At 46.5% G+C, this 27,345-nt stretch overlaps 1 protein-coding gene across 4 annotated transcripts in view; it reads right to left on the bottom strand.

Annotated features, from left to right (window-relative positions):
- Positions 1–388: 388 nt before the first annotated feature.
- DENND2A (DENN domain containing 2A) overlaps positions 389–27,345 on the bottom strand; it is a 79,701-nt gene continuing 52,744 nt past the window's right edge. For 3 of the 4 annotated variants that reach the window (XM_081799985.1, XM_081799986.1, XM_081799987.1), the window contains exons 7-15: positions 27,002–27,095; positions 26,414–26,464; positions 25,081–25,268; positions 19,832–19,941; positions 18,800–18,869; positions 17,600–17,677; positions 12,426–12,566; positions 10,906–11,054; positions 391–2,540 (exon numbers count right to left, since the gene is read on the bottom strand). In XM_081799985.1, the coding sequence (XP_081656111.1) occupies positions 2,486–2,540; positions 10,906–11,054; positions 12,426–12,566; positions 17,600–17,677; positions 18,800–18,869; positions 19,832–19,941; positions 25,081–25,268; positions 26,414–26,464; positions 27,002–27,095 (936 nt within the window). In that variant the 3' untranslated portion in view covers positions 391–2,485. Of the gene's footprint in view, positions 2,541–10,905; positions 11,055–12,425; positions 12,567–17,599; positions 17,678–18,799; positions 18,870–19,831; positions 19,942–25,080; positions 25,269–26,413; positions 26,465–27,001; positions 27,096–27,345 lie in introns of all 4 variants that reach the window. The other variant, XM_081799988.1, reaches the window with a different exon arrangement.

Here is a 27,345-nt window from a genome sequence, read left to right as displayed (position 1 = left end):
AAAAAAAAAAAAAGAGTAGTTTATGCTAAAAAATGCTAACCATCATCTGAGCTTTCAGTGAGTCATAATCAGCAGTCACAGATGACCGTAACATAATAATAATGAAAAATATTGTGAGACATTACCAAAATGGGACACAGAGTCATGAAGTGAGCAAGTGCTGGTGGAAAAACAGAGCTCATGAACTTGCCTGATGCAGGGTTGCCACAAACCTTCAATTTTTTTTTTAAGATTTTATTTATTTTTTGACAGAGAGACAGCAAGAGAGGGAACACAAGCAGGAGGAGTGGGAGAGGGAGAAGCAGGCTTCCCGCCGAGCAGGGAGCCCGATATAGGGCTCGATCCTCAAGACCCTGGGATCATGACCTGAGCCGAAGGCGGACGCTTAACGACTGGGCCACCCAGGCGCCCCAAACCTTCAATTTGTAAAAAAACAAAAACAAAAAATGCAGTATCTGCAAAGTGCAACAGACCAAGGTCTGCCTGCAACCTCAATGTCATAAAACTTTCCTGAGCCCGTTTTAATAGGATCACTTAGCTCTGGCTTCCTTAAGGAGAAAAGAGGTGAACTAAAAGATATTGGCTAGCAAGTGAAATAAGCCAGAGAGAAAAAGGCAAATACTGGACGATTCCACTTATACGTGAGGGACTTAGAACAGGCAAATTCATAGAGACCAGGGGCTGGGGGAGCGAGAATGGGGAGCTGTTGCCTAGAGTGAACAGACTTTCAGTTTGAGATGATGAAAAGTTCTGGAAATGGACAGTGCTGATGGTCGCAAACACTGTGAATGTCCTTAATGCTGCCACTGAACTGTGTACTTAAAAATGATTAAAATAGTGAACTTTATGTTATGTATATTTTATCACAATAAAAAAAAAACCAAGAAAAAATTACTTACCTGCAAAAGGAATTCCTCTGAATCTGGCATCCCTGAACATCCTTAAAATATATACTAGCCCCCTTTCCCATCCCACCTGCATTTGGGGGCCCCCAAACCAAACAAGAGTAATGTTGAATCTTGTTCATTTATCAGCATGAACCTCCTGACCTTCCTGTTCCCTGTCTTTGCAAATTATCTCTCTGAACACTAAGTGGAGTCCTGAAATGCTTCTTAGGAGCATGGCACCCACATGTCGCACTATTTGGTCCTACTCTTTTCTTTCAAGTGATTACCCCCAAAACGAGAAAGATACTACCCCAAGATTTCATTATCATAATGCCCATAATATCTTCTTCATAAGAGGGAGGTATATAAGGTATATAATACCTTCTTTATAATACCTTCCTTATACCTATTGAGTAATAGTGAGAATAATTGTTAGGACGTATACTGAGAAGAACAGCAATAATTCAGCTGGCAGGTTGGTGACTTCTCAAAGAATTTTCTCTCAAAGCAGAGAAACATTTTTCCTCAGGCATCCCTTTCTCTCAGATATTCAGGAATGTAAATACTGTTGGTGAGTTGCTCACCCTTTGTGTTTAATTTCCTTGATGACTGAATGTGTTGAATTTACTTTGTTCTAAAATTTAAAACTTTTAGGACCAACCTGTATCAGTGTGTGACCAGTATGCAAAGTTGATCTGCTCACGTACTATAGTTGTGAGGACACAACTGAGAAAACCAGGATGTTAAAATATAAATGTGGATAGCTGGGTCTAGAGCAGGTTTTTTCAGACTACAGTTTGCAGCCCATCATTGGGTCCTGAAATAATTTTAGTGGGCTGTGATCAGTCTTAGAAACAACAAAAAGAACAGACTAGAAGAGTGTGCTGCATTCTGTTCCAGTCGTAAATAACGATCTGTGGGCCTGTGTGTGGTATATGCGTTGGGTCTGAACGTGAACGACATTGCTCATTAGGGCCTGCAGTAAAAAGGGTCTGAAGTCAGCGATTTGGACCAAAGAACTGGAGGCTGGAGGCAGGTAGACAGTAATGGTTCAGTTGGAATTCTGGTATGTTCCATGTTTTCCTGGGATGTTGGCTTTCATTCCCAAGTGACTAGAGGGACCTTAAAAGAGACGGTGAGAAGGAATTCCCCGAAGGAAGCCTCGTGTATGAAACCCGTCTCCTTGGACAGCACGTTTGTTGGAAGCTCCCAAATGTGTCTTGGAGGAAGAGTGGCTTCTGGGTGGGCCTTGGCGGTGGGAGTGGTCATGCGGGGCCCATTTCACAGCTGGTTCTGAAGCTTTTCACTTCTGTCCGCTTGCTAGCGGAGAATAAAAATGCAGTGCTCACGCTGAAGAGTTCTTTCACATTTTCAGAGTTGTGGTTTAAGCACTTTTGACCCCAGGGAGGTTATAGAATCACAGAATTTTAGACCTGGAGCCACCTTAGAGATGGAGTTCATCTTCTTTTCAATCTTTTTTTTTTTTTTTCGGTAAGCTTTACACCCAACGTGGGGCTTGGACTCACGACGCTGAGATCAAGAACCGCATGCTCTACCGACTGAACTGGCCAGGCGCCCCTTCTTTTGAATTTTAAGAGCTAAAGAGAGAGAGGCCGAGGCTGACCTCTGCATTCAAGGTGGGCCGTGACGCTCCTGGAGGAGGGGAAGAGATACAGAGCGAGGAATGGAGGCACGAAGAGACACAGTGAGAAGCCTTTGTGGTTTCCTCAATCATTGCAGTAGAAAAATAAATGTGTTTAAGTTTTTTTTTTTTCCCAACTCAAAGAAAAGGCCTTCTGCCCTTTTGCTTTCTTGCTGCCTCATTCCTGGAATGAGAAAGTGTAATGAGTTGCTGGCTTCTCTCTGCCGCTAGAGCATCCTGTGGCTCCTAGGGGAAGCCTAAGGGGCCCTGCAGTGCCGGGAGCCCCCCCACACCTCCCAACGTTCAGCTGCAGAGTGTGAACCAGCTGGATGAGGAAGCAGTTGGAACAGGTCATTAAAAATGAGAAGCAATGCCAGTTCTAGCCAGATACATACACTGGGTGAATAAATGTTCCGGAGAGAAAGATCAAATTCATTCATGCCACTGGAATGCACGGAACTAAAGGACAGCTGAATTCAATTTTGATGGGGACCAATGATGACAACTCAGCTGGGTACCCTGCTCGCCACGGAGGCAGGTGTGGGCCCCTGCTATCTCTCCTGACAAGGGTTTTTTGTTTGTTTTTAAATCGTCTGATGTGCTGTTGCAGCTGGGGCCAAATGTTTCCGCACCTGGCTGTCATTAGCACCTCGCTGGCAGGCGCATACGGAGCGCCGGGTGCTCATGACAACAGGTGGGCATCATTTGAGGAGTGGCGCATTCCTCCTCTTGCTCACCGGCCCACATCAGTATGCTGGGAGAAAAAAACAAAACAAACCAACAACTTCTCTCTCTTGAAACACTAGAAGGAAAGGTCGAATTCTGCAAAGAGTACAGTTAGTGACAACTCTCCCCCCAAAATAAATGGTAGAGGAGAAAGGGATTATTTTGAGTATAGCTTGTGTTTTTCTCGGTCTCTGCTGCAAGTGCTAATGAAATTTTATTCCCAGGCTCATGAAGGCTAGAGGAGCCTTCCACGGGGGGTAGAGGGGTGGGCACTGCTAGGATGGGTGGTCTCTTAGGAATATGGAAAGAGGGCGCCTGGGTGGCTCAGTTGGTTAAGCGACTGCCTTCAGCTCAGGTCATGATCCTGGAGTCCCGGGATCGAGTTCCGCATCGGGCTCCCTGCTCAGCAGGGAGTCTGCTTCTCCCTCTGACCCTCCCCCCTCTCATGTGCTCTCTCTCTCTCATTCTCTCTCAAATAAATAAATAAAATCTTAAAAAAAAAAAGGAATATGGAAAGAACAGGGTTTGGTTTGGGCGACGCTGAGGATGACTTTTCAAGTAAGCTTGCCATACAGCCTTCCTAAGCATCTGCTGGTTGGAGGAGAGGCAATGTTTTGGAGGAAGTCCTAGGAAGACAGCCCTCACAGCTGGCTCTTGTTACCGTGGGGGTGGAGGAAAGCAACACCAGCCTTCAGCTGTGATCGATTTGTACAAAAGCAGGGGAGGGAGGTGATGCCCACGTGGGAGGCTGGCTGGGCCACAGGGCTTCAAGATGGGCACAGGGGAGAAGGGTCCCAGAATGCTTTGCTATTTGGCGGTGCTTTGTGAGGGTTGAAGCATTAGTCTGGAGAAATCAGGATGCACTTGTGTGTAATCAAGTTCTCCTGGAGAAGACACTTTGGTTCTGGTTGCTACCAAGCTCCTGTCACCGTATGTGGGTTTACTATGCTCAGCAACCTTCCAACTCACCTAGGAACCAGTAAGAACTGAACACAGAGCCTTCTCTAAAATGCTACCAGAACAGTAAACAATGAGTTTCCTGAGTTAGACAGACTCCCCAGGAATTTGAAGAATGATCCTATCAGCATCCGTCAGTATCCCAAGCAAAGTATCTCTCCTAGTGTATCATTCCCAGGAACTTGAGCAAAAGGCAAACTTCAGTCTGGGCTGGTACGTGGAGGGACCTAGCGGGAGGTGGGTGCCACCATGCCCTGGCTGCCATATTTCCATGACTGTACTTTCAAACCTAGAAGTAACATGTTGCCAAATTAAAAAAAAAAAATTAGGCTGGGCCTCGAGAAAACTGGCTTTGCTACTTCCTGTATGATCTTAGGTGAAAGCCTTGAACTTCCTTATCTGTAGAATAAGTCAAGTGGACTAGATAATTTCTAACTTCCTTCCAGCTTTAATGTTTACAAACTATAAATCTACGTGCGCGAAAGAAAACCAGGCGCTGGAAATAGCTGGAAAGTGAAAAGAACCACGGCTTGTCATCGGGAGATAATCCTAGGGCTCATTAGTGGAGACAGGACAGAAGAGCTGGGGTGACATCGCATGGGACAAACTAATAGAACAAAGTAGTGGAGAGGTTTTGAGTCCCTGCAGTAAGCTCCACATAAAGGTGGCAACACAAACAAGGACGGCCTGAGAGCATCTGACCCCTGATGGACGAACCGGACTAAGTCTTCAGCCCAAGATTTTGCTAGTGATGGGTTTGACGTAGAAGACAATTTTGGTCACGCTAGTCTCCAAATCTTGCTCCAAATGTTACCTTCTTGGTGTTCATATGCAAAAATAGATAGTTGATACTTAATATTTCATCAGACTGATCCCATTATGTTACTAAAGTTGTATTTTTCATAGGCTTTTGCTGAATGAAATGTATGTACCTCTAAGACTGGCAGCCACTCTGGGGACCTCTGAAGTAGTATTCTGGATGCCAGACCACCAGGGTGGCAGCTATTGATGCTGCAGGTGGGCCTCGGGCAAGCTCATCTGCCCAGAGAGGGCACGCTCACAAACCCTACCTTTTTCTGAGATGGCAAACGTTGCCAAGCATAACCGATTCTAGACAGGACAGGGGGTCCCCATTTAGGCTTACAGATACTGATAAAAAAAAAAACAACCAAAAGGAGAACACAAAAGGACGAAGGTGCATAGCTACCTAGGAACTTATCTGTGCAGTTACTCATGGGCAAAGCCAAGGTGCAAACTCCAGTATTTACCAAGATTTGACCACCTTGGGGTGCCTCGGTGGCTCAGTCAGTTAAACGTCTGCCTTTGGCTCAAGTCATAATCCCAGAGTCCTGGGATCAAGCCCCGCTTCGGGCTCCCTGCTCAGTGGGGAGTCCTCTTCTCCCTCTCCCTCTGTTGCTCCCCCTGCTGGTACTGTGTGTGTGTGTGTGTGTGTGTGAAATAAGTAAATAAATAAATCTTAAAAAAAAGATTTGACCACCTAATCCTAAGTAGTCATTTGGCTTATAGTCTTCCGGTACCCCAAAAAGGATAAAAAGGAAATTTCTCGAATATTAAAAACTTTGTCCCATCTAAAACTTTTGAACAAATCTGTTTATGTGCAGCTCTGATTTTATGATTCGGCTGCGTCTGTAGATTAGTCAAAATGTTGGGAATTGAAATTAATAAACTAAAAAACAAATGTTTATCACTGGGGAAATGAAGAAAGGGGTATAAGAAAATATTTATTTGGGTTGCTATGACAACAGAACAAGCCATCACAACAACATTCTCTCTTTTCCATCTGTCAAACTTGGGCTTGACGGAGCCTTAAGAAACACTCAGTGTCCACCCTGAAGATGAAACAGAGCAAAAATATTATTCTAAATTTGATAGATTTTTGGCTCGACTTAAAACTCTTTCATAACTCATTCAGTATTTGCCACAAGTCCCGGCTACTTCCTGTTGCAGTGGGTAGACTCACTAGCAGTGAAGAGTAAGTACATTGCGTGTGTGTGTGTGTGTGTGTGTGTGTGTGTGTGGTGGGGGGATATGGCAGCATGACTACAGGCCAAATTCAGGCTAACGTCCACCGAGATGCCAAGCGGCCACTCACTGAGCTCGTGGCCTGTCCTGCTCTCTTGTGCTGTTCTGAGGTCTCACAAAGATCGGGGGGAATCAGAAGAATGAGGAGGCTTGCTTCCACTTCTAGCTGAACAGGGCTGGAAATGGGACCACATGTGGCGTGTGGAATACCGTGCCCAGGGGTGATGAGGGTGAAAGACCCCACGGGAGCTTATGCTGAAGGCTCTCCTCATAGACTTTCCCAGGTCAGATGATTTGCAGCCAGCCACTGTCCTCAAAGCCCTAGTTTGTCATGACCTGGCCAAAGAACTCTTCAGTTCCCTATGGCTCTTTGTCCATAAATCAGGCAGCATTAGGTGGAGGCAGATTCCTCCTGGAGGGATACCCAGTAAGAAGAGCAGGCCCGAGAAGGGAAGATGGGTTCTAGCTTTTTTCACTCAGCAACTTCACACACAGGATGTTCTTTGGTGGATTTTCTGTGTTTTGATCATTAGCTATCTTTCTTCCTTCCTTCCTTCCTTCCTCCCTCCCTCCCTCCCTCCTTCTCTTTCTTTTTTTTCTTAAGATTTTATTTTTAAGTAATCTCTACACCAATGTGGGATTCAAACTTACAACCCTAAGATCAAGAGTTGCAGGCTCCACTGACTGAGCCAGCCAGGAGCCCCAGCTGTGTCACTTTCTTACAGGTGAGCCAGATTTCCCTGTACTGGCTCAGTTGGCCTGTTAGGGAAGGGGTCACCACGGGGAGGGTCAGAGAGACCTGACACCGAGGTCTCCAGAAGTAGACAGTGTAAGCTGTAAAAGGAGGTGCAGAGACGCCCCGACTTCTGAGCACAGTCTAGAGCAGAGGCCTGGGCATCCTGGAGAGGACCCACAACACGGTGCGTATTTAACTCTAACCCAAGAACGTTAAGGGCATTAGATGTGCACGCACAGTTACTTGGGCGTCACACAGCTCTGAAGTGTCAGGGACTGGAATCGTTCTAAGGAAGGCCCCAGTAGCTACCCAGGTGATTTCTACTGAACCAGATGAAGCCGGGAGGGGAGTGAGCCTATGGAGCTCAGGGAGAGGTGGGGTGTTGGGGCTGACTTTCCCTCAGCAGCATGTTCATAGAATCACATAGCATTTGAGCCAGAGGGGTCCTGCAGGCATTAGACAGTCCTCTCCCCCACTGCACAGTTGGGCACATGAGGTGGTCGTCCCCTGGGACACTCTGGCAAGCACAGGACGCCTAACGAGGTGGGGTCAGGAATGATACCCTTAGCAGGTTCTGGGCCAGGATCAAAGGGAGGGCAAGGCACGAAGGAGCACGGTTCCAGGAGGTCCCGAGCACTCTGGCCTGTGGAGTGAGAGAATTTCAGAGCAAGGAGAGACTGTGGGGTTGCCCGGTCCCACCAGCCTCACTGGGCCCCAGCTGAAGGCCACAGAGAGGGAGGGCTTGGGGAGAAAAGCACAGAAGTCTTAGCTTCTTCAGTACACAATTCTAGCCTGATGCCAAGCACACAGGGGGTCTCAACGGCATGTTTTAAAAAAGACTTTCCTTATATATTTCTGTAGATGGGGGTCACAGAGGTTGCCCTTCCCCCCGCCAGACCACGTGGCGTGCTCCTCCTCCTCCCTTCTCATTTTCTCTGGAGCCAAGCTGCCTGCGTCCCAGCCCTCCCACTAACCACTGGCTTGCTTGAGCAAAGCGACTTAACCTCTGTGTGCTTCTTAGTTTCCTAATAATAGAAGCTATCTGACTGAGTTGTCAGGAGCCTGAAAGAGTACAGATCAACCCCTTCCAAGAGCCGGGCCCAGAGGCGACATTCCAGTGTTCTTTGTGGTGGCGGTGTTGTTCCTGTCATCAGGCTTGCTCATGCTGCGATTCCTTCTTTTCCGGCCTCAGCTCTATGGGCCTTTATTTATTTATTTTTCCATCTCTTCAGGTCTGCCTGGGCATTGGATGGAAAGATAATTTATGGGGCAAGAGAGAGAATACTTCGAGGCATTTGTAACAGGAAAAGCAGGGGCTGGCTGCCTTTGGGGACAACATGACATGGGGGCTGTCACAAGTCGCAGTGACGAGGGGCCTGGGTGCAGATGAGCCCTGGTTTCATAAATGAGGAGGCCCAGGCCCACAGCTGAGGATGCTCAGGCTTCCTCCCTCCTCCGGGGAAGCACCCCGGGGCCCTGCATCCCATGTGATGAGACGGATGTGCAAGTATGAAAGCTCTAAAGGGTCTATAAAGGTAATTAAGGTGTTTTACACACACACACACACACACACACACACACACACTCACACAGTGGTTAACTGCGCCATGGTCTGGCTCTGGACCCTGTCCCTGCAGCAGCTGTAGCTGGCGTTTTACCCCCTCTGCCCTCTCATGGCGGTCTGCTGTTCGAAGGGACTCCGTCTCTAAGGGCAGAACACCAGGCATCATGGAAAGTGGGGCGAGGAGAGACACTTTGAAGTCCCCTCCAATCCGACCACATCGGTGACCTGTCCCCGCAGTAAAGCTGAGCAGGAGGGGAGGAGCTGGGAGAAGCAACCCAGATGCAGCCACGGGGCAGGGTCCATTCTCAGGGATGGAGTCCCTTCACCTTCCTTTGTCTCTTGTTACAGCAGCTCTGGGGAACGGGCTTCAGTCTGTCAACCCAGAAATCTGTCCAGGCTGGAGGGAGAGGTGGGCAAGTCCCCTCCAGACATCTTCGTCACAGTATTTCCAGGAGTCTTCATACCCTAAGCCTGACCCATCCCCTCTGCTGTCCTTCAGGGATGCATCTGTCTTTGACCCTTTCTATTCCCACCCTCTCTCTCATTGTACCTCTCTTTCGTGTTCTCCTTTGTTGGGGAGGGAAGCCTGGGGAGGGCACACTCCTCTCCAGCCATGCCCGTCTTCCCAGACATTTTCTCAGGAGGCACCTTCCCAAGCCTACCATCTTCAACCCGGCAGCAAGCTCCTGAAGGGACTGCTTGGCCCCATCTCCAGTCTGGGTGGGCAGCAGGTTTACTGGGCTGGCCTTCACTTCTTGCCTCGGCCTTCCTGAGAGCCATCACTTTCCCCTCCCCCACGGTGGAGCCTGAGAATTCTACTTCCGGGGACAGAGCGGAGCTTCCAGAGAAGACAGACAGCTACTCGATGAAACCCGACCCTGGTCACTGAAGGGTTATTACTCATCTTTCGCTTCCAGAGCCCCAACCTTAGAACTCTCCCGCCTGAATTCCCCAGTGCCCAGTGAGCTTGGAGAGCTGCCCACTCCCAGCACCAGCTGCAGGCTGAGAGCCGGCCTGCTTCCTGCGCGGACCCCAGTGCACTGGGGAGTGCAAGAAGCATGACAGTAACAGTGAAGAGCTCACTAAAAACCGGGGGTGGGGGGGGTGGGGGAGCAGGCTGGGAATAGCTAAGTGGCTGCTGTCCAAAGAGGAGCATCACCAAGATGACCAGATGGGCTGGAGTGGGAGGAGAGGACTGGATTCCATTTCCTTCCACGTTCCTGATGAGCTCCACATTCATTCCTCTGTCCTTTCCGTTCTTCTTTCCCTGTTCTTCTTCCTCCCTTTTGTTTTCCAGATTTGGGAGTCCTCTTTCCTCTCCAAGCCACAGTTCTTTGATTTGTGTGTTTTTGGCATTTCTTCTTTCCGGCTGGACTCCTCGGTTGGCCTCATCTGCTTTCCCTGGTTGGCGGGCCCATCTCAGCCCTTCCTGGAGGGGCAGTCACCAGCCATGCTGCTGTGCCCTCAGTTCCGGAGCAAAGAAGCCTCTGATTCAGTGTTCTGAAGCGATGAAAATGCCAGGAATTCTTTTTTTTTTCTTTTTTAATTCAGAATTCACTCAAATCCCTATCTGCATCTCCTCTGGCTCTTTGATTTGTGACTTGGGCTTTGCAAATCACTGAACGTGTCCCTTAGGACATGGGGGGCATCCTACCATGCAGTGAGCAGGTGTGTGTGATTCTGTGTCATTTATCCACCGTGGGGATCCATCTGTGTTTAGCACGGCCCTGCAGGCTTCTGTGAACCTTGGCCCCTTGCCCCCCACTCCGCCTTCCTTCGTCTGCTTAGCTGTAGTGAACTGCTTTACAAGTTTCTGAAGGTGAAACGCTTGGCCTCCTGTCTCCTTTCCTTTGTCTAGATAGCTATAGCTCCTTTAGCCTGGAATGTGCTTTCTACTTGCTCTTAGTCTCAGGACTCACCCAGAAGTGGCCTCCTCTGAGCGTGAGTGCCCTCCTTGGTGTCCAGAACATGCCACTCCGGTAAGCCTCGACGGCACAGTCCCAGGGGCTCTGCTCACGCCTCCATCCCCCGCCCCACTTGGACTGAAAACCGTGAGTACAGCTCTGCGCTTTTACCCTTGTGCCTTTAGCCCACAGCAGAGCGCCCAGCACCCCGCGGAATGATGAAAGGTAGGCTGAATATCAGATAAGTAGCACAGAGAAGCGCAGGCTTACGTTGTTTTACAGAACCAGTGTGCCTTATAAACCTCCCATCCTCGCGGCCCACTGGTCTGCACTCTTCCCTCAGAGGGGCTTCCTCTGCAGTCCTGGGCAGTCACCTGCCCCCCACGCTCCAGACAGTCCTCCGACTGTCATTCAGACACTTTAGTAGAAATGGCCAAGGCAGGTACCTGAGCTTGTCTGCGATGAAGATGATCCTTCTTTCCAGAAGCAGGGAGGCAAACACACAGAGCAGGTGGCGGACGCTGAGAGAGGAGAAGAGAGACTCAAAGTCTACGTGCTCGAGCCGGGAGTCCAGTGGGCGGCACAGTTCAATCACCTGCCGGGGAACAGAGCAGCCATGAGGAGGTCCTCAGCAGGGGTGAGCCATTTGCAGAGGAAGAGGGAAAGAAAACGAGGAAGGCAAAAGTGATTGGGGAGAAGAAAGATCCTAGGACACTGAGGGAGCAGGTACACTTGGTACGAACTCTTTCTCACAGTTGAGTGTGAGGAATGTTCAGATGGAGGTGGGGACACTGGATGGCAGAATCAATGGCCCGTGGCCCCAAATGCTTGGAGGCTCTGCCTGACAGTGACATGTCTGGACCATCCCCCTCCCCGGGAGTTCCATGACTGTTGATGTCCTATCACTTAGAGTCCCACAGGAAAGTGTCTCTGCCTCACGAGGGAATATTACCTGCTGGAATGGAGTCACAGGCTCACGCAGAAGGACCAACAGATCTAAGCAGCACTTTCCGGACTCACCTCCTCTGGAAGGCATTTCTCAATAAACCCAACCCCATACCAATCCCTTCCTTATGATGTGTCTTACAGCTTATATGCTTAGTGGGCACATCTTCTCATTCTGTACTCGTTGAAATGTTCCCAAATTCATCTCAAGTCACTGCTCATGTGTGTTTTTCCCTTTAAATAGCTGACTCCTTCACAGTGAGCAGAGACTGGTGTTTTACTCTGAGCATGACACCTGCCCAGTGCTGCCCCCATAGTGGGGCTCACTAATGTTAACATCCTTATGGCCAAGCCACCTGCATCTGGTATAGGATACTACAGGGTTCTCCAGCAACATGGAGAATGCTTCCCTCTGTTCTGGGAAATTGAGTTGTTCCAGAATACCCTAGACCTATCCTTAATCCCTCACCTGTATCCAGAGCTGCTTTTTCAAGGGCTTTTGCAACTAGAGACTCAAGGCTGAATGGAATCTGCCTAGTGATATCTACAGAGCCATATGAAGGGAATGGGAAGGATGAAAATAAAGTCCTGCATTAAGTTCCAACCCAGCCAAGGAAAGGGACGTACCTCAAAGTCCTAGACAGGTGAATAAAAAGTAGTATGTACGCTTGTCTTCCCTGAAAATAATCTGTTTTACATTATGAAGTTACAGAGGTGATGGAGACCAACAATGTAAATAGGTTCAAATACAACCTATGAGTGTAATTGGCTAGTAAGAGAAGCTAAGGATCCAGTTCCCTCACCTGTAACACCAATGTCATGCAAAGAAACACCATGAGCTGCCATGGCACAGCTCTGGGGCTTGCTCTCTGGGACTAAACCCTGGAACGGAGGGACAGGACTTAGGGTGGATTTTATGATGTCTGATGTCACATTCAGTGATGTAACAGACCTCTGAAAGCCAGCCGTTTGGTCTGAGCCATTCTCTCCCCTAGGAGACAATAGGAATCTGATGACTTACCTCAGTTCCCGATCCTGGCAAGAAGTTCTTGACAACGATGGTTTTGCCCAGTGCTGGGAAAGGGGCTTCCATGACACTCCTCATGAGGGGCTGTACCAGGGCAGGAGAAATGCCTCGCCGTTTTTCCACCTCATCCAAGATCTGCAAGGGTCACAAAAGCAGCTTAGCTATCCTGAAGTCAGGGCACCAAGATATCACTCCGTTTTCGATGAAATGGGCCTGCCACCATGACTAAAGAATTATGGGGAAGCCCTGCTGTCCTCATCAGGCCAAACTTAAAGTGTTTTCACCCCATATGTTATTGCCTCAAATCTCCTCTCTATGTACCCACTCCTTTGCCATGTGCCTTTGCAATTCTTCTCACTAAAGTGGTGAAGTTCCTTGATCCCCTTGACTTTGGGTTTGGCCACTTAACTTACTGGCCTAATACATGCATTCTCACTGGGAGCAATATTGCCCCCAAGGGGATAAAAATTGGTTCTTGGGGGTGATGCTGAAAGAAACTTAGATATTATAATGGTTTGTAGCCCTTTAAAAGCCCACAGTACCTAAAAAGATCTACAGTGTATCTGTGGAGTTAAAATATCTCTGAGGGTAGCCATTACGGAAGTGCAAACCAAAACCACAACAAGATACCACTTCACACCCATTAGGATGGCTATGACCAAAAGATAGACAATAGCAAGTGTTGGTGAGGAAGAGGAGAAATTGGAACCCTCATGTACTGCTGGTGGGAATGTAAACTAGTGAAGCCCCTTTGCTAAGCCGTCTGGCAGTACCTTAAAAGGTTAAAGATAGTGCTTCCATATGACTTAGCCATTACACTTCTGGATATTTACCAACAGAAATGAAAACATGTTCACACAAAAACTGTACATTGGGGTGCCTGGGTGGCACAGTCAGTTAGGCGTCTGACTCTTGATTTCAGCTCAGGTCATGATCTCAGGGTGGTGAGATCAAGCCTCGTGTCGGCGAGCTCACAATCAGCATAGAGTATGCTTGAGATTCTCCCTCTCCCTCTGCCCCACCCCCGCGTGTTCTCTAAGATAAATAAATCTTAAAAAAAAAAACAAAAACAAGAACTAGTGTATTAATGTTCATAGCAGAATTATTCATAATAGTCAAAAAGGGGAAGTAACCTAAATGTCCATCAACTGATGAATGGATAAACAAAATGTGATATTCCATTATATACCATTATCAGCCATAAAAAGGAATGAGATACTGATTCATGCTACAACATGGATGAACCTTGAAAAGATTAGGCTAAGTCAAAGACACCAGTCACAGAAGGCCACTTATTGTATGATTCCACTTGGATAAAATGTCCAGAACAGGCAAATCCATAGAGACTGAAAGCAGATTGGTCGTTACTAGGGTTGGAAAGTGACTGCTCATGGCTACAGGTGTTGCTTGCTGGGGTGATAAAAATGTCCTATAAATGTGGTGATCGTTATACAACTGTGTGGATATGCTTTAAAAGCCACTGAATCCTAGATTTTAAATGGGCAAATTTTATGTTTTACAAACTATATTTCAATAAAACTGTTATTTTATTTTATTTTTTTTAAAGATTTTGTTTGACAGAGAGAGACACAGCGAGAGAGGGAACACAAGCAGGGGGAATGGGAAAGGGAGAAGCAGGCTTCCCGCTGAGCAGGGAGCCCGATGCGGGGCTTGATTCCAGGACCCTGGGATCATGACCTGAGCCGAAGGCAGACGCTTAACAACTGAGCCACCCAGGCGCCCCATCAATAAAACTGTTATTTGAAAAAAAAATCTAAATGCAAGACCCTCCATAATCTAGTTGTGGACCAAAGAGTTTATTTTTTATTTATTTATTTTTTTTATTTTTAAAGATTTTATTTATTTATTTGACAGAGAGAGACACAGTGAGAGAGGGAACACAAGCAGGGGGAGTGGGAGAGGGAGAAGCAGGCTTCCCGCAGAGCAGGAAGCCCGACACGGGGCTCGATCCCAGGACTCTGGGATCATGACCTGACCTGGAGGCAGATGCTTAACGACTGAGCCACCCAGGCACCCCGGACCAAAGAGTTTAAATAAAAATACCATTTATATTAATACACGTGTAGCCATTGAACCCTTGAAATATGGCGAGTCTGAATTGAGGTGTGTTGTAAAGTGTAAAATCCTCAGTAGATTTCAGAATACAAAATTAAGGATGTAAACTATCAATGACCATATGGATTATATGTTGAAAAAATAATATTCTGGATATGTGGGTTAAATGAAATTTATTATTAAAATTAAAAAGATCGTATATATGGTAATTCTTCAAAAAATTAAACATAGAATTACCATATAATCCAGTAATTCCACACTTATGGGTACATAGCCCAAATATTTGAAAGCAGGGACTCAGATATCTGAATGGCCATGTTCATAGCAGCATAATTCACAATAACTAAAATGTGGAAACAACACAAATGTTCATCTAATAAACTGATGGACAGATAAAGAAAATGTGATATATACAAATAATAGACTGTTATTCAGCTTTAAAAAGGAAGGAAATTATGACATATGCTCCAATATTGATGAACCTTGAGGACATATGCTAAGTGAATATAAGTCAGTCACAGAAGGATAAATATATGATTCCATTTACATGAGATCCTGCAGTGAGCAGATTCATAGAGACAGAAAGTAGAATGGTGGTTGCCAGGACTAGGGAAAGAAGGGAATGGGGAGTTAGTGTTTAATGGGTGCAGAGTTTTGGTTCAGAGATATCAAAAAATTCTGGAGATGGATGATGGTGACAGTTATACACAATGTGAATGAACATAATGCTAATCAACTGTACACTTAAAAATGGCTAAAATAGGGGCATCTGGCTGGCTTAGTCGGTAGAGCATGCAACTCTTGATCTGAGGGTTGTGAGTTTGAGCCCCATGTTGGGTGTAGAGATTACTTAAAAATAAAATCTTTAAAAAATGGCTAAAATAGTAACTTTTATGTTATGTTTATTTTAGCATGTTAAAAAATAACATGACAAAAAATTAAAAAGAATCTTTTGGGGGTGGGGAGGCAATTCAGGGAAAAAAAATCTTAAAAGGCTGGTTAGGGGGTAATAAAGAATGGATGAGGAACACTGAAGCAGAAGTGACAGTGCACCAGTTTGAAACCTGGGCCTTAGGAGGCCTGTCTTACGTGTTTCTGCTTGCCCACTTGGGCCTCTGCCTCAGGCACAAGAACTGCACACCTGGGCCAGCTCCCTGTCTAAGGAGGAAGACAGACATGTGGACTAGGCCCAACCCCAGACTGGCAGCCGACAGCAGAGCCCGGGCTGCCTGAGTCAGCCAACTCCCAGCCTACCCCCAGCGCACGAGTGAGCCCAGTGGAGAAAAGCCGAGCTGAGGCCAGCTGATCTGCGCGTCTGTAAGAATAAATGACTGGTGCTTTAAGCCACTGTGGTTTGTTACTCGGCATGACTGTTAGTGATACTTAATGGTATACTTTTCTTCAGAGATTTTGAGAGCTGTTCTTGAACAGGATTCCCCTTCCCTCCTTCCTTCGTTTTCTGTTTTTGTTTTTCAATGTGGGGCTTGAACTCACAACCCTGATTCCTTTTTCTGTACAACAGGACAATTTGTCATTTTAGCCATCCTAGTCCCTCACCTGGAAAGAGCTCGAGTTTTAGAGATCAGTTTGCCAAAGCTCTGTTTCTGGTTCTATCCAGCATATTTACTGTTTGGTCTTTGGCATGGCATCACATCACACTCCCACAGTATCTCTAGTCACAAAAATGCTACAAAAGCACAGAACTGTGCATCACACACTGTTAGTATGTTGACTTGCTTGTCATCCCCCGTCCATGACAAAACAATGGAGCTCACGTGAATTCCAAAGGCACCACTGGATGCTGGGCTAACTCAGCTGTTTTACTTCTACCTTCTGTAGCATTCTCACAACAGCAAAGGCTATGACACAGCCTTATTTCCACATTTAAACAACCCCTTGGGAGAGACCTACGTGAGCAGTAATGCATAACTGTCCTAGAGCCTCTAAGTGACCAACTTCTGTGTAAAAGGCTTACCACCCCAGCGGAGGGGAGGCAGGAACACAGATACATCGATATCATTCTTTATTTCTAACACACTTGCCCAGAAGTATAAGTTCTACCAAGGCAAGAGGTTACACTAGATCAGTATAGATCAGGCTTCCTCTGAGGTAAGTGGAAGGTGGCCAGGAGGCAGACATGTTTCGGAACGCTTTTAGGAAGTGCTGTTTGCCATCCGTGGACAATAGACACAGGACTTCAATTCTCCGAAAGAAAGCTCAGAAAGAAATGCTCAAGGAGAATTTAAAATCACTTTATGGATTAGATACTCATGTCTGGTTAATGTAGGAAATGAATGTTGGATTATACCTAATTTTTGAGATTATCATCATACACAATAGCAATTAGCTCCTCTGTCCACCCAGAATAGTGGGGTGGGTGAGCCAATTCAGTATGGCAATTCCTAGGTCTTGATACACTGGCTCATCTTCCCAAAAAGAGGACCAAATTGTATTAAGATTTTGATCCATTTATTTATTTATTTTAAAGATTTTATTTATTTATTTGACAGAGAGAGCGAGAGAGCACAAGCAGGGGGAACAGTAGAGGTAGACGGAGAAGCAGGCTCCCCACCCAAGCAGGGAGCCCGATGCGGGGCTCGATCCCAGGACCCTGAGATCATGACCTGAGCCGAAGGCAGACGCTTAACCATCTGAGCCACCCAGGCACCCCAAGGTTTTGATCCATTTAGAGCACTACTACAATAATAAATATCTCACACACACCACACATATATACATACTTACACATCCATCCATCCAAGTGGCCTCTTTGTCATGCAAAAGCGAGTATGACAAAAGACAATGCTTAGAAGTAAGAAAGTAAAACACAAGGAATATTCTGGGAAGATCCTCTGCCCCTTCCATCCTCTGTAATTACTTTGCCTCTTCCCCAACCGCCTCTCTCTGGGCCCTGACCTTCACTGGCTCTCACTGCGGGTACTAATGATAAGAGAACAGAGGAGGTGATGGGGGAGGAAGTGGGAAGGAAACTATGTGGGGGTATGATTACAAAAGCACCAGGAGTCCAGGTGTTTCCTGTGTCCTCCCGGGCTCTGTCTTGCCTTCCCCTCCTCCCTCCTCTGAGGCCTCACCTTTGAAAAGAGGCTGAAGCATCCCAGGCGGCTCACAATGCAGTAAACTTCAGGGAGACGCTTCCCTTTGCCACCAGGCTTTTGGTGTGAAACAAGGAAATCGTGAGTGTTACCATCTCAAAGTAGAGAACCCAAACATTTTTAAGTGCCTGTCATGTGCCAGATGTTTCCCTACTGCAGCTTTTGAAAACCCAAGTAAGTAGTTACCAATATCCCATTTTATAGGTGGGAAGCACTTCTGGTCACACAGTATACATATTTATAGTCTCCTGAAGGGACCAAATCAAGGGTGTCGTGCGCACAGTAGGTGCTCAATATGGCCTATGGAGCTGTAAAGTACGGAGGCTTAACTTGTTTACCGAAATCACTGTGGTCCCTCTTAAGGAGTTACCTTGAAACCAAATGTTGTTTATTATAATGGTAATTCCAAACCAGAAATCATTTCTGAATATCCTTTTTGGAACCTGCCTTTTAAGGTAATTTTCCAACCAAAATGAAAATCAATCTCAATATGTCAAAGTAATTTCATTACCAAAACTTATTATCCATTTCACTTTTTAAATTGTTATCTATGCTTTTTATTCACTAATTAATTCAACAAATATTTATTGAATACCTACTATGTGCTGTGCATTATCCTGACTCTAAATTATATCAACTTACTTCAAAGATTCAAATACACTGAGTGGAAAATGATTTGCTTCTATTAAAGATTTTCAAAAGAATGGGTCTCAAAAAGACAAGCTCTAAAATCGGTTAGCATGATCATTTCATTGGAATACAATCATCACTTCTAAAGGTGATTGTTCTGAAGAACACATTCTTGAATGATCTGTAGCATGAACAACAGAACTATCCTTCTTTGGCCCTTAGCAACCGTTATGAATGTGTGCGCTATAAGCTCTCCGGGTCTGTTTAGCATGTTTTATTAGAAAGAATATTTGGCTTAAGGACAGAAAGGTCTTTTATTTGGCAGGGAAAATAATGGAGGAAGTATTTTCTTTCTAAGGGAGACAGAGTTCTTGTTCCTTTCTACCAGTAAGATTTCGATGAATACCCAAATCTTCCATGTTTTTAACTCCGCTGATGAACCTGTCACACTTCCTGCCTCTTCTCTCATGGCACACGGTGGAGCCCCAGGACCCAGTGCTGCGCAGGGCTGCCCAGAGCGCTGGCAGACCAACAGAAGACTGTACTAACCAGCAGTCTTCGGCAGTAACCGAACCGTCTGCTCCCATCTTCTCCAGTTAAGACAAATGAGAAGGTTTCACTGCGGTTGGGGAAACAAAAGTACATTACATAGCAAAACAAAACAAAAGACACCTGGTTAGAGAGCAATCGGGGGACATTCTGGAGGGGCTGTCAAAAAGGGCGGCTCCCTGTCCTGCCTGTCCATCTCTGTGCGAGGACTCTGTGCGCCTGTAGTTTTGGGGTCTGTGTGAGGGAGAAGGAGACCTAAAGTGTCACTGCATCCTGAAAGGATGAGGTCTCATAGCGCTCGATCACCTGACCGCCCCGTTGCCCAAGAACGGCAGTCACTTACAGAGCATCGGTTGTGACTATGGCCCTCCGTGAGCTCCAGGGTGAGAGGGCACCCGCTGTTCTAGGGATGTGACTCAGTGAAGGAGCAGCCGAAGAGGGGACAGTTCTGTGTCCCTCTTGAAACTGCCCCTGGGGTGACCCTCCCTGAGAACTGTCTCTTCAGAGCCCCCCGAGGCTTGGACTGCCCTGAGAGACTGCTGAGCCAACCTTGAGGAACACAGTGTGCCTCAAATACAGGCTATGTAGCCCCCTGAGTTTGGTCAATTGCTGAAACATCTGATAAAAAAAATACTGGTACGTAACAACATGGTTAAAGCAGAAACGTAAAGCTATCACAATCTGAGTTGACAGCTAGATGGGCTGCTATTAAATGATTCCAGAGCACGGACAAGGAAGGGTGACAGGCAATGTTCCTCTAGTTTCTCCTAGACGAAGAATTACTTTTGCCCTTCACAGAGGCTTATGAACCAAACATATGCCCAGATTTGAGTGGGAGGCTGGGAATCTGCATATTTAGCCAGGTGGTTCTTATCTTCAGGGAAGTTTTAAAACACCGGTGGGGAAAGTCTCTAGCCTGGGGCCCATCAGGATTGCTGGCAGTAAAACCGAATTATGGCGTCTGTCCTCTATGACCTCTCCCTGGTTCTTGCCGAGCCTTTGGGGGTGGGGAAGGGAGATGCCTGCACATACCTGGTAAATTGCTGGACAGGAGTCCAGTCCTTGGCATCAGGGAAACAGAACTGAGGGATAGCCTTCAGCTGGTCCTCAGACTCTCTCATGAACTTGAAAGACCTTTCCAACTGCAGCGAGAAGGGTGAGAGAAGGTTGGGGAATAAACCCCAGCTTGGGAGAGAAAGGCAGATGCTTGGCAAGACCACATCTTCCACCTGCCCACAGTTGAGACCACCACCTTAACCTAGGAAGGGTCTGTAGCTCAGTCTGCTGGGGCCTTTTTTTCCCCAGGGCACTGTCAACTCTAGTCTTATGGGAGAAGTCAGGAGAAAACAAAATAGTGTGTTTTAGAGAAATATTCTTGATGTCTAACATTCTGGAATATAACTGTTTTATTTATTTTATTTTTTGTATATTTTTTTGGACTATATTTTATTTTTTATTATTTTTTAAAAGATTTTATTTACTTATTTGACAGAGAGAGAGAGCGTGAGAGAGCACAAGCAAGGGAAGCGGCAGAGAGAGAGGGAGACGCAGGCTCCCCACTGAATAGGGAGCCCGACACGGGACTCAATCCCAGGATTATGGGCTCTGACCTGAACTGAAGGCAGACGATTAACCGACTGAGCCACCCAGGTGCCCCTGGACTATAACTATTTAACCAATAAGGAAAAAGTGTCAAACCAATCCCCTCCAAATAGGAGACTCTGAATCTGCAAGGCAGAGCCTTGAATCTGGTCTTCCAACCTCTGGGCCCCTGAAAGCTGCTCTTCCTCGATCCAGGCAAAGACATTTTGTAACATTTCTTAGTGAACACATCCAGTTAAATTACATTATACACTAAACTTCAATTAATTTCATTGTCCTTGAATGTCAGAACTGAAAGGAAATGAGACATCATCCAGTGTCACATTCTTATTTTAGAGATAAGGAAATAGCCCTGACATGTTAAGTGATATGTCCATGGTCACATAATTAGTGTGGAATCTAGCTAGGGATGGTTTTTCCTGTTTTGTTTTGTTTTTTTTTAACTTTTCCTGAGAGAGAGATTGCAGTGGGGAGGAGCAGAGGGAGAGGGACAAGAAGACTCTGCACTGAGTGTGTAGCTTGAAGGGGGGCTTGATCCCACGACCCTGAGATCATGACCTGACCTGAAATCAAGAGTTGGATGCTCAACTGACTGAGCCATGCAGGTGCCCCTCTAGCTAGGAATCTTAATCTTTAGTCTCTCTCTCTCTGATTTATTTGACATCATAGACTGAATGAACATCCTCTTGTTAAAAAAACAGAACAGGGGTGCCTGGGTGGGTCAGGTAGTTAAGCGTCTGTCTTCGGCTCAGGTCATGATCCCGGAGTCCTATGATTGAGCCCCGCATTGGGCTTCCTGTTCAGCAGAGAGTCTGCTTCTCCCTTTTCCTCTATTCCTCCCCCGCTCATGCTTGCTCTCTCAATCTCTCTCTCTCTCTCTTGCTCTTCTTTCTCAAATAAATACATACAATCTTTAAAGTCTAATTAAAGATTGTATTTAAAGCCATGTGTTTACTTATTTGTGTATGAACAGGAGTCTGTGCTTTGCGCCCCATTCTGCGGATCTACTGAACAATAATGTGCGTGCAGTTGACAACACTGTTCTATATACTTGGAAATGTTGGGAGGGTGAATTTTATGTTGTGTGTGTGTGTGTGTGTATGTGTGTGTGTGTATATATATATATACATTTTTAAAGACTTTATTTATTTACTTGACAGAGAGAGACACAGCGAGAGAGGGAACACAAGCAGGGGGAGTGGGAGAGGGAGAAACAGGCTCCTCGCTGAGCAGGGAGCCCGATGCGGGGCTCGATCCCAGGACCCTGGGATCCTGACCTGAGCTGAAGGCAGATGCTTAACCGACTGAGCCCCCCAGGCGCCCCTATGTTGTATATTTTTGTGCCATGTTAAAAATGAAGCACTATAGGTTCAAGTTTAGGAAACAAAAAGGAATAATCAGTAATTAGCATATTTGTTTATAAATTTGTACTTCTAAAGTGTTGGGAAGAATGGCTGGCTTCTGTTGTTGTTAATGACACATTTATACTTGTTAACTTTTCTTTATAAAGAGTTAAAGAAAAACATTATGCTCAAGTTAGCTTCAGTAATTTGATGTACCAAATATTTGGAGTCTGAATTTCTGAAGTTAGAAAACTGTAATGTCTAACCTAAATTCTTTTTGTAATATTTTCCACCAATTTCTTATTTTGTCTCTCAGAGCTTGCCATTGACCTCCACCTCAAACCAGCTTTGCAGACAGCTTCTGAAGTCTGCAGACCACCAACACTGTTGAATGCTTCCCAGAGGATCTAGAAGCCTTCCCCAGGACACCAAATGTCAGAGAGGGAAGGTCTCTAAAGAGAGTATCCAAAGGAATACAGCACTGGGCTGATTTTTTCTCAATTTTAAAACCTACTTCTAGTATGTTTTCCCTTAGGCTACAGCAAATAAAATTAAAGCTGCTATTAATATTAATGGTTGAGACAACTATCAATGAATGAAACACAGCCACCATTTATAGACTTAAAGACAATTAGTAACTGTCTTTTGGTTTTCCTCCTTCAGAATCAGTAGTCACTGTCTCTTTTCTATATAATGATACTCTCTTCCCTCCATGACCCAGAAGATTCCAGCTGGTCCTGGAGCAGTTTTTGAGTTGATAATTCACTAGCTCAGACTGTTGCCAAAGCAATAATTTTGACTACCCTTGGACAGTCTCACAGAGAAGCAAATACCAGCTGGGTGTAGTTGTTGGAAGGGGTCATTAATCACCACAGAGGGAAGGGCCATCAACTATAAAGAATACAAAAGGACAGAACAGGGACATTTCTCCACAGTGGAAACCATTAGAGAACTGCAGAGTAGGCCTTGTAGGGAGGCAAGTTCTAGCACTTTTTGACATGGCCCATCCATTTGGATATACCCGCCCTCGGATCACATGCACGATACACACAAATACGTGTGAACACACATGTGCCTATACATGCTATCATCAACATAGGAGTTATCAACCCATATGGGCACAAATGTGCTCTTATATGCACATACACTCATTTACAGGAAGTGAGACATGGAGATGTCTCTCACAAATACAAGCAATCATAAATGGCTGGAAAATTTCCCACTTTCCACGAATTGTCATAAAGATAATTACATGATATTGAGCATTTTAGTGGAACATGGCAGGCATGATCTCTAGTGTGCAAATATGGAGAGTAAGTCTTGGTCAAGGTGACTATAGAAATGGGGGATAAAACTCATGAGAAAGAGAAAGGAGGAAAAGGTACTTCTGACAGAGAAAGAGAGCAAAGGCAAGAAGATATAAAATAGCCTGATCTGCAAAAAATGCATGTACAGAATGATCACATAACATTTAAAATATATATCTAAAGAAACACTGGCAACAAGATACATTTCCAACAGAAAGAGACTGGTTAAACAGATTAGGGCATACCCACATAACAGAGTTTATATAATTAAAAAAAAAAAGCTTTAGAATTTATATTAAATATGTTTCTGAATAATGATATGTTTACAAAACATGATGCAAAAATTATACAGTGTATAACACCAGTTTTGTCAGAAAATTACACTGTGAGAAAAGTCTGGGAGAAAACATAATAAAATGCTAACATCGATTATCTCTGTGGAGTGGGATTATAGGTAACTTTTTCTTGATACATTTCCAGATTGGTCCCCTTTCCAATAATGACTATATAAGTTTCTGCTCAAAGAAGTTTTAATGTGGATGTCTAAGAGCCTGGGGATTCCAGGTTGGAAACTACAAGCATTCAATAGTTATGGTGATTCATTCATTCATTCATGAATTAATGCCTTTGTTCCTGAAACATTGATTAAGTATTGCCACGTGTACAACATTGTGCTACGCCCCGAGGGAAGTAAACAGGATAAAAACAGTTCTTCGTGCCTGGGTGCTCTCTCCGTGTGGGCCTCAACTAAATGTGGGCATACCTACGGGGCGCCTGGGTGGCTCAGTCGGTTAAGAGTCCAACTCTTGATTTCAGCTCAGGTCACGATCTCAGGGTTGTGAGAGCGAGCCTTGCGTTGCGCTCTGCTTTCAGCAGAGTCTGCTTGAGATTCTCTCTCCCCTTCTCCCTCTGTACCCCCCTCTCCTTCTCTCTCAAATAAATAAATAAATAAAATATTTTAGAAATAAATAAATAAATAAATGTGGGCATACCTATAGTATTGGGGTTTTCAGGGGATCATCCTTGGAGGTCAGCTAAAGGAAGGTCAATAGAGCCAGTTAGGAGGGCTAGTGCCCATGGCTTACTTCAATTATACAGTTTCCATCCTAAATTCCAAGGACAGGACTTGATTGCTGCACTGGACCACCGTGGGCAGGACAGAAGGAAGCTGGCCCAGGACAGGAGGAGACCCAGGCCTCCACAGATACTGGGATTATGTGTGGGTGGTGGCAGCAAAGGGAGGCCCCTGAGGGGACCAGGACGGTACGCCCTCCCCGCCCCCTGCCTCCGAGCACCTTCATTGTATGAACCGTGCATGGTGTCACATTCTACCTCATGAGTCTTCGTATGCTTATCTTTTGCCTTCCTGTCAGAGTATGCGCTTCTTGAGGACAGGAAACACATTTTGCTCATCTTTGTAATGATGGGGCCAAGCAGAAAACAGCTTGAATGTAATAGGGTCTCAGTAAATTCTGGTTGGACTGAAAAGAGCCTCTTTAATACTGGCATCAAAGCCTAAGAATGCATAAATTTATACATTATTGGTCATGCCATTTTAGGCTTTCTGAGGGCCATTTCATGAACCATGTTAGAACAGAACAGAAATCTAGTGCACACATCCAGGGGTACATGGTGCACGTACAGATGTTTGGCATGGACACAAACATAGTCCTCCCTGGGGAGAGCTGTGTGGCTGATGGGAAAGATGCTTCTAGGACAGCTTGGAAAGAGATGTGGCTGGATAAGGAGACGGGGAGGATGAAGAGGATGGCATAGTCACCACAGGAAGTGAGTAAGTGTTTCTGTCTGTACTTTGAGTCTTCAAATCCCTCACCACCTGGGACCTCCAAAATTCTCCAGCGGCAGCTTTTTTCATTTGCTATACCCAATGGGGACTCATGGTTCAAGATTCTAGACACTGAGTGTTCCTCAGACTCCTGTACCTCCCGGAAACTGCGAGTCCCAACAAGATGTGGGCACGAGTGCTACAGTCCCCCTCGCAGGCCGCCGAGGCCGGGCCGCCCTGTACCTTGAGAGGGAACTGCTGGGTGAGTTCTGGCACATACGCAGCCCCGGCCTGCTTCTTGTGCAGGGACACGACCACGAAGTACTCGAACAGCTGCCTCTGCTGGTACTCCATGAGCTCCCGGTCAAGGCACGGGTATCTGGGAGCGTGCTTCAGGCGGGACTTCACATTGACCAGGCGCTGGCTGTGAGCTGGGGAGAGAGGGCGAGTGAGCGCCTGGGCGTCTCTCCTTCTGACGTGGAACCGCACAGAGCTGTGACAGCTCTGTGTGGTTCCCGGCTCAGAGTACTCCTTCTGATCCTACAAGCGTTCCCACCTTTAACAAATGAGTACAAAACTCTTTGGGGTTCTTGCCAAACTTGGGGGGAACAACACTGGATGGGCCGCCAGGCTAATAGGGGTGCAGAAGGCTGGAACGCGGGGCTTTGCTCTGCCATGGGCTGGCTGGGTGGACTGGGGACAGTGGCTTGAGTCATCCTTGTGTCGCTCTGTCAGATGGGGTGGAGACACTGACTCCTCCCCTCACACACTCCCTTCATCTTTCAGTTTGTGGGATGTGACAAAATCCAGACCACAGAGCTTTGCGAGCGGGAAACTTTGTCATCATCTGCATGACAGACTGGGCAGAGCCATGACTAACTCAGGAGCTCCCACTTGCCTTCCCTCCTGCCGCTGTTGTCTGTGATGGAAACGGGCTTGTTTCATCCTAGAGGTGGGCCAGGGAGCACAGGGTGTGAGAGATGAATGAGGCAGGGCCGCTGACCGCACGGGTCTCCATCACCTCACTCAGCAGGCCTGGACTATGGCTTTCCTGGGCTTCCCCCTGGGGTCTGAGAAATTGTGGAAAACTCACTAAAGCCTAGACCAAAGTCACCGAATTTAGATCTACAGAGACCAATTATTTCAGTGACTTCATTTGACAGATGAGAAATTAGAGGCCCTGAGATCTTCAGTGATTTCCTTCTGGTCCTACAGCAATTTTCACAGGAGTGAGACAAGAGCCCAGGTGTCTGGAACCCCAGACCAGCTGCGCTGTACATCCCACGTGTGGAAAACACCAATAACGGAAAGGCAAGGCAACGGGGCCACTGTAGACGTAGCCACCCTGCATCTCTACAGCCACAGACTCAGTGACCGAACAGGCCCATGCCGGTCATGCTCAGGACTGACCGGCCCCCACGCATCCCATGGGTCCCCCATCCCCTCAGACGTTCACGCCTTGCCCAACAAGCTCGTGCAAGGACGCTCTGTCCCGTCCCTCACATTACACAGGAAGGGCCATCTTGGTAGCTCCCCAGCCCCTGCCTGTGCCATGCACGGCAGCTGGTCTTCTCACCTTTCAGCTTCTCTTCCGTGTCACTGTCAGACTCACTGTTCTCATCTGTCACTAGACAGAAAAACAAACAAACAACAAATTAAAGATGGCAATAGGAGGAAAGTTGCTCATGTGAGTTTTTCTAATAAGAAAACTTTTTGTATGAAGTGACACAAATCCAAGATTTCTACTTCAGAGGGGCTACTTTCTTTCTGGTGATTTAAACGTAATGGACAAACTAGGTCTTCGTCCAACTAAATATAATTTCCAAATTAATGTGGCTCTAGTTCAGATGGTACCTATATCTGGTAATATAGCAGAGACCGCTCCTTATATGCATGGGAAGCAAAGAAGGCAGCTCCCAGGGTGAGCCAGAGCCCACAGCGCTGGGCTGGCCTGACGGACAGTGAAACAGGACCAGAGGATGCACCACCAGGCTGAGCTCATTCCTGGCTCTTCGCTGTCCCGCGGTCCCAAGGACAACAGGAGGTATTTACAAAGCACCACCTTGTTCTCCTCTTTGGTGAGCCAACCCCAAACAACAGGAAGCCTCTTTTAGGAAGACTCTTGTTTTCACATAGGTGGGGGAGGTGGGACGGTGGACGGTACCTTTTCCCGAGCCGCTCTCCGTGGACTGGGAGAGCCTCTTCACGCGTTTCTTCCCTCTCCGGGCCTCATAAATGGCATTGATTCGCAACACCAGCTGCCAGACGCAGGGAGAAGAAAAGGCAGTGTTAGCAGCTGGGATTCCTCTACTGCTCGTTCTCTTCTGGGACGATCAAAGGCCCGGGGAAGGAGGGAGGAGCCGGTTCCCACTGGTCCACTGGCATCTTTCGACTACTCTTTTCTACCAGACAGGAACATGACTTTCAAGAACACTAAAGGAGGGCGCCTGGGTGGCTCAGTTGGTTAAGCGACTGCCTTCGGCTCAGGTCATGATCCTGGAGTCCCAG

This window comes from Leptonychotes weddellii, chromosome 12 (genome assembly GCF_054177405.1).
Source record: "Leptonychotes weddellii isolate Sample4059 chromosome 12, ASM5417740v2, whole genome shotgun sequence".
Classification (NCBI taxonomy): Eukaryota; Metazoa; Chordata; class Mammalia; order Carnivora; family Phocidae; genus Leptonychotes; species Leptonychotes weddellii.
Note: the sequence above shows the minus strand (reverse complement) of the source record. Positions and strands in the feature narration are given on the sequence as shown.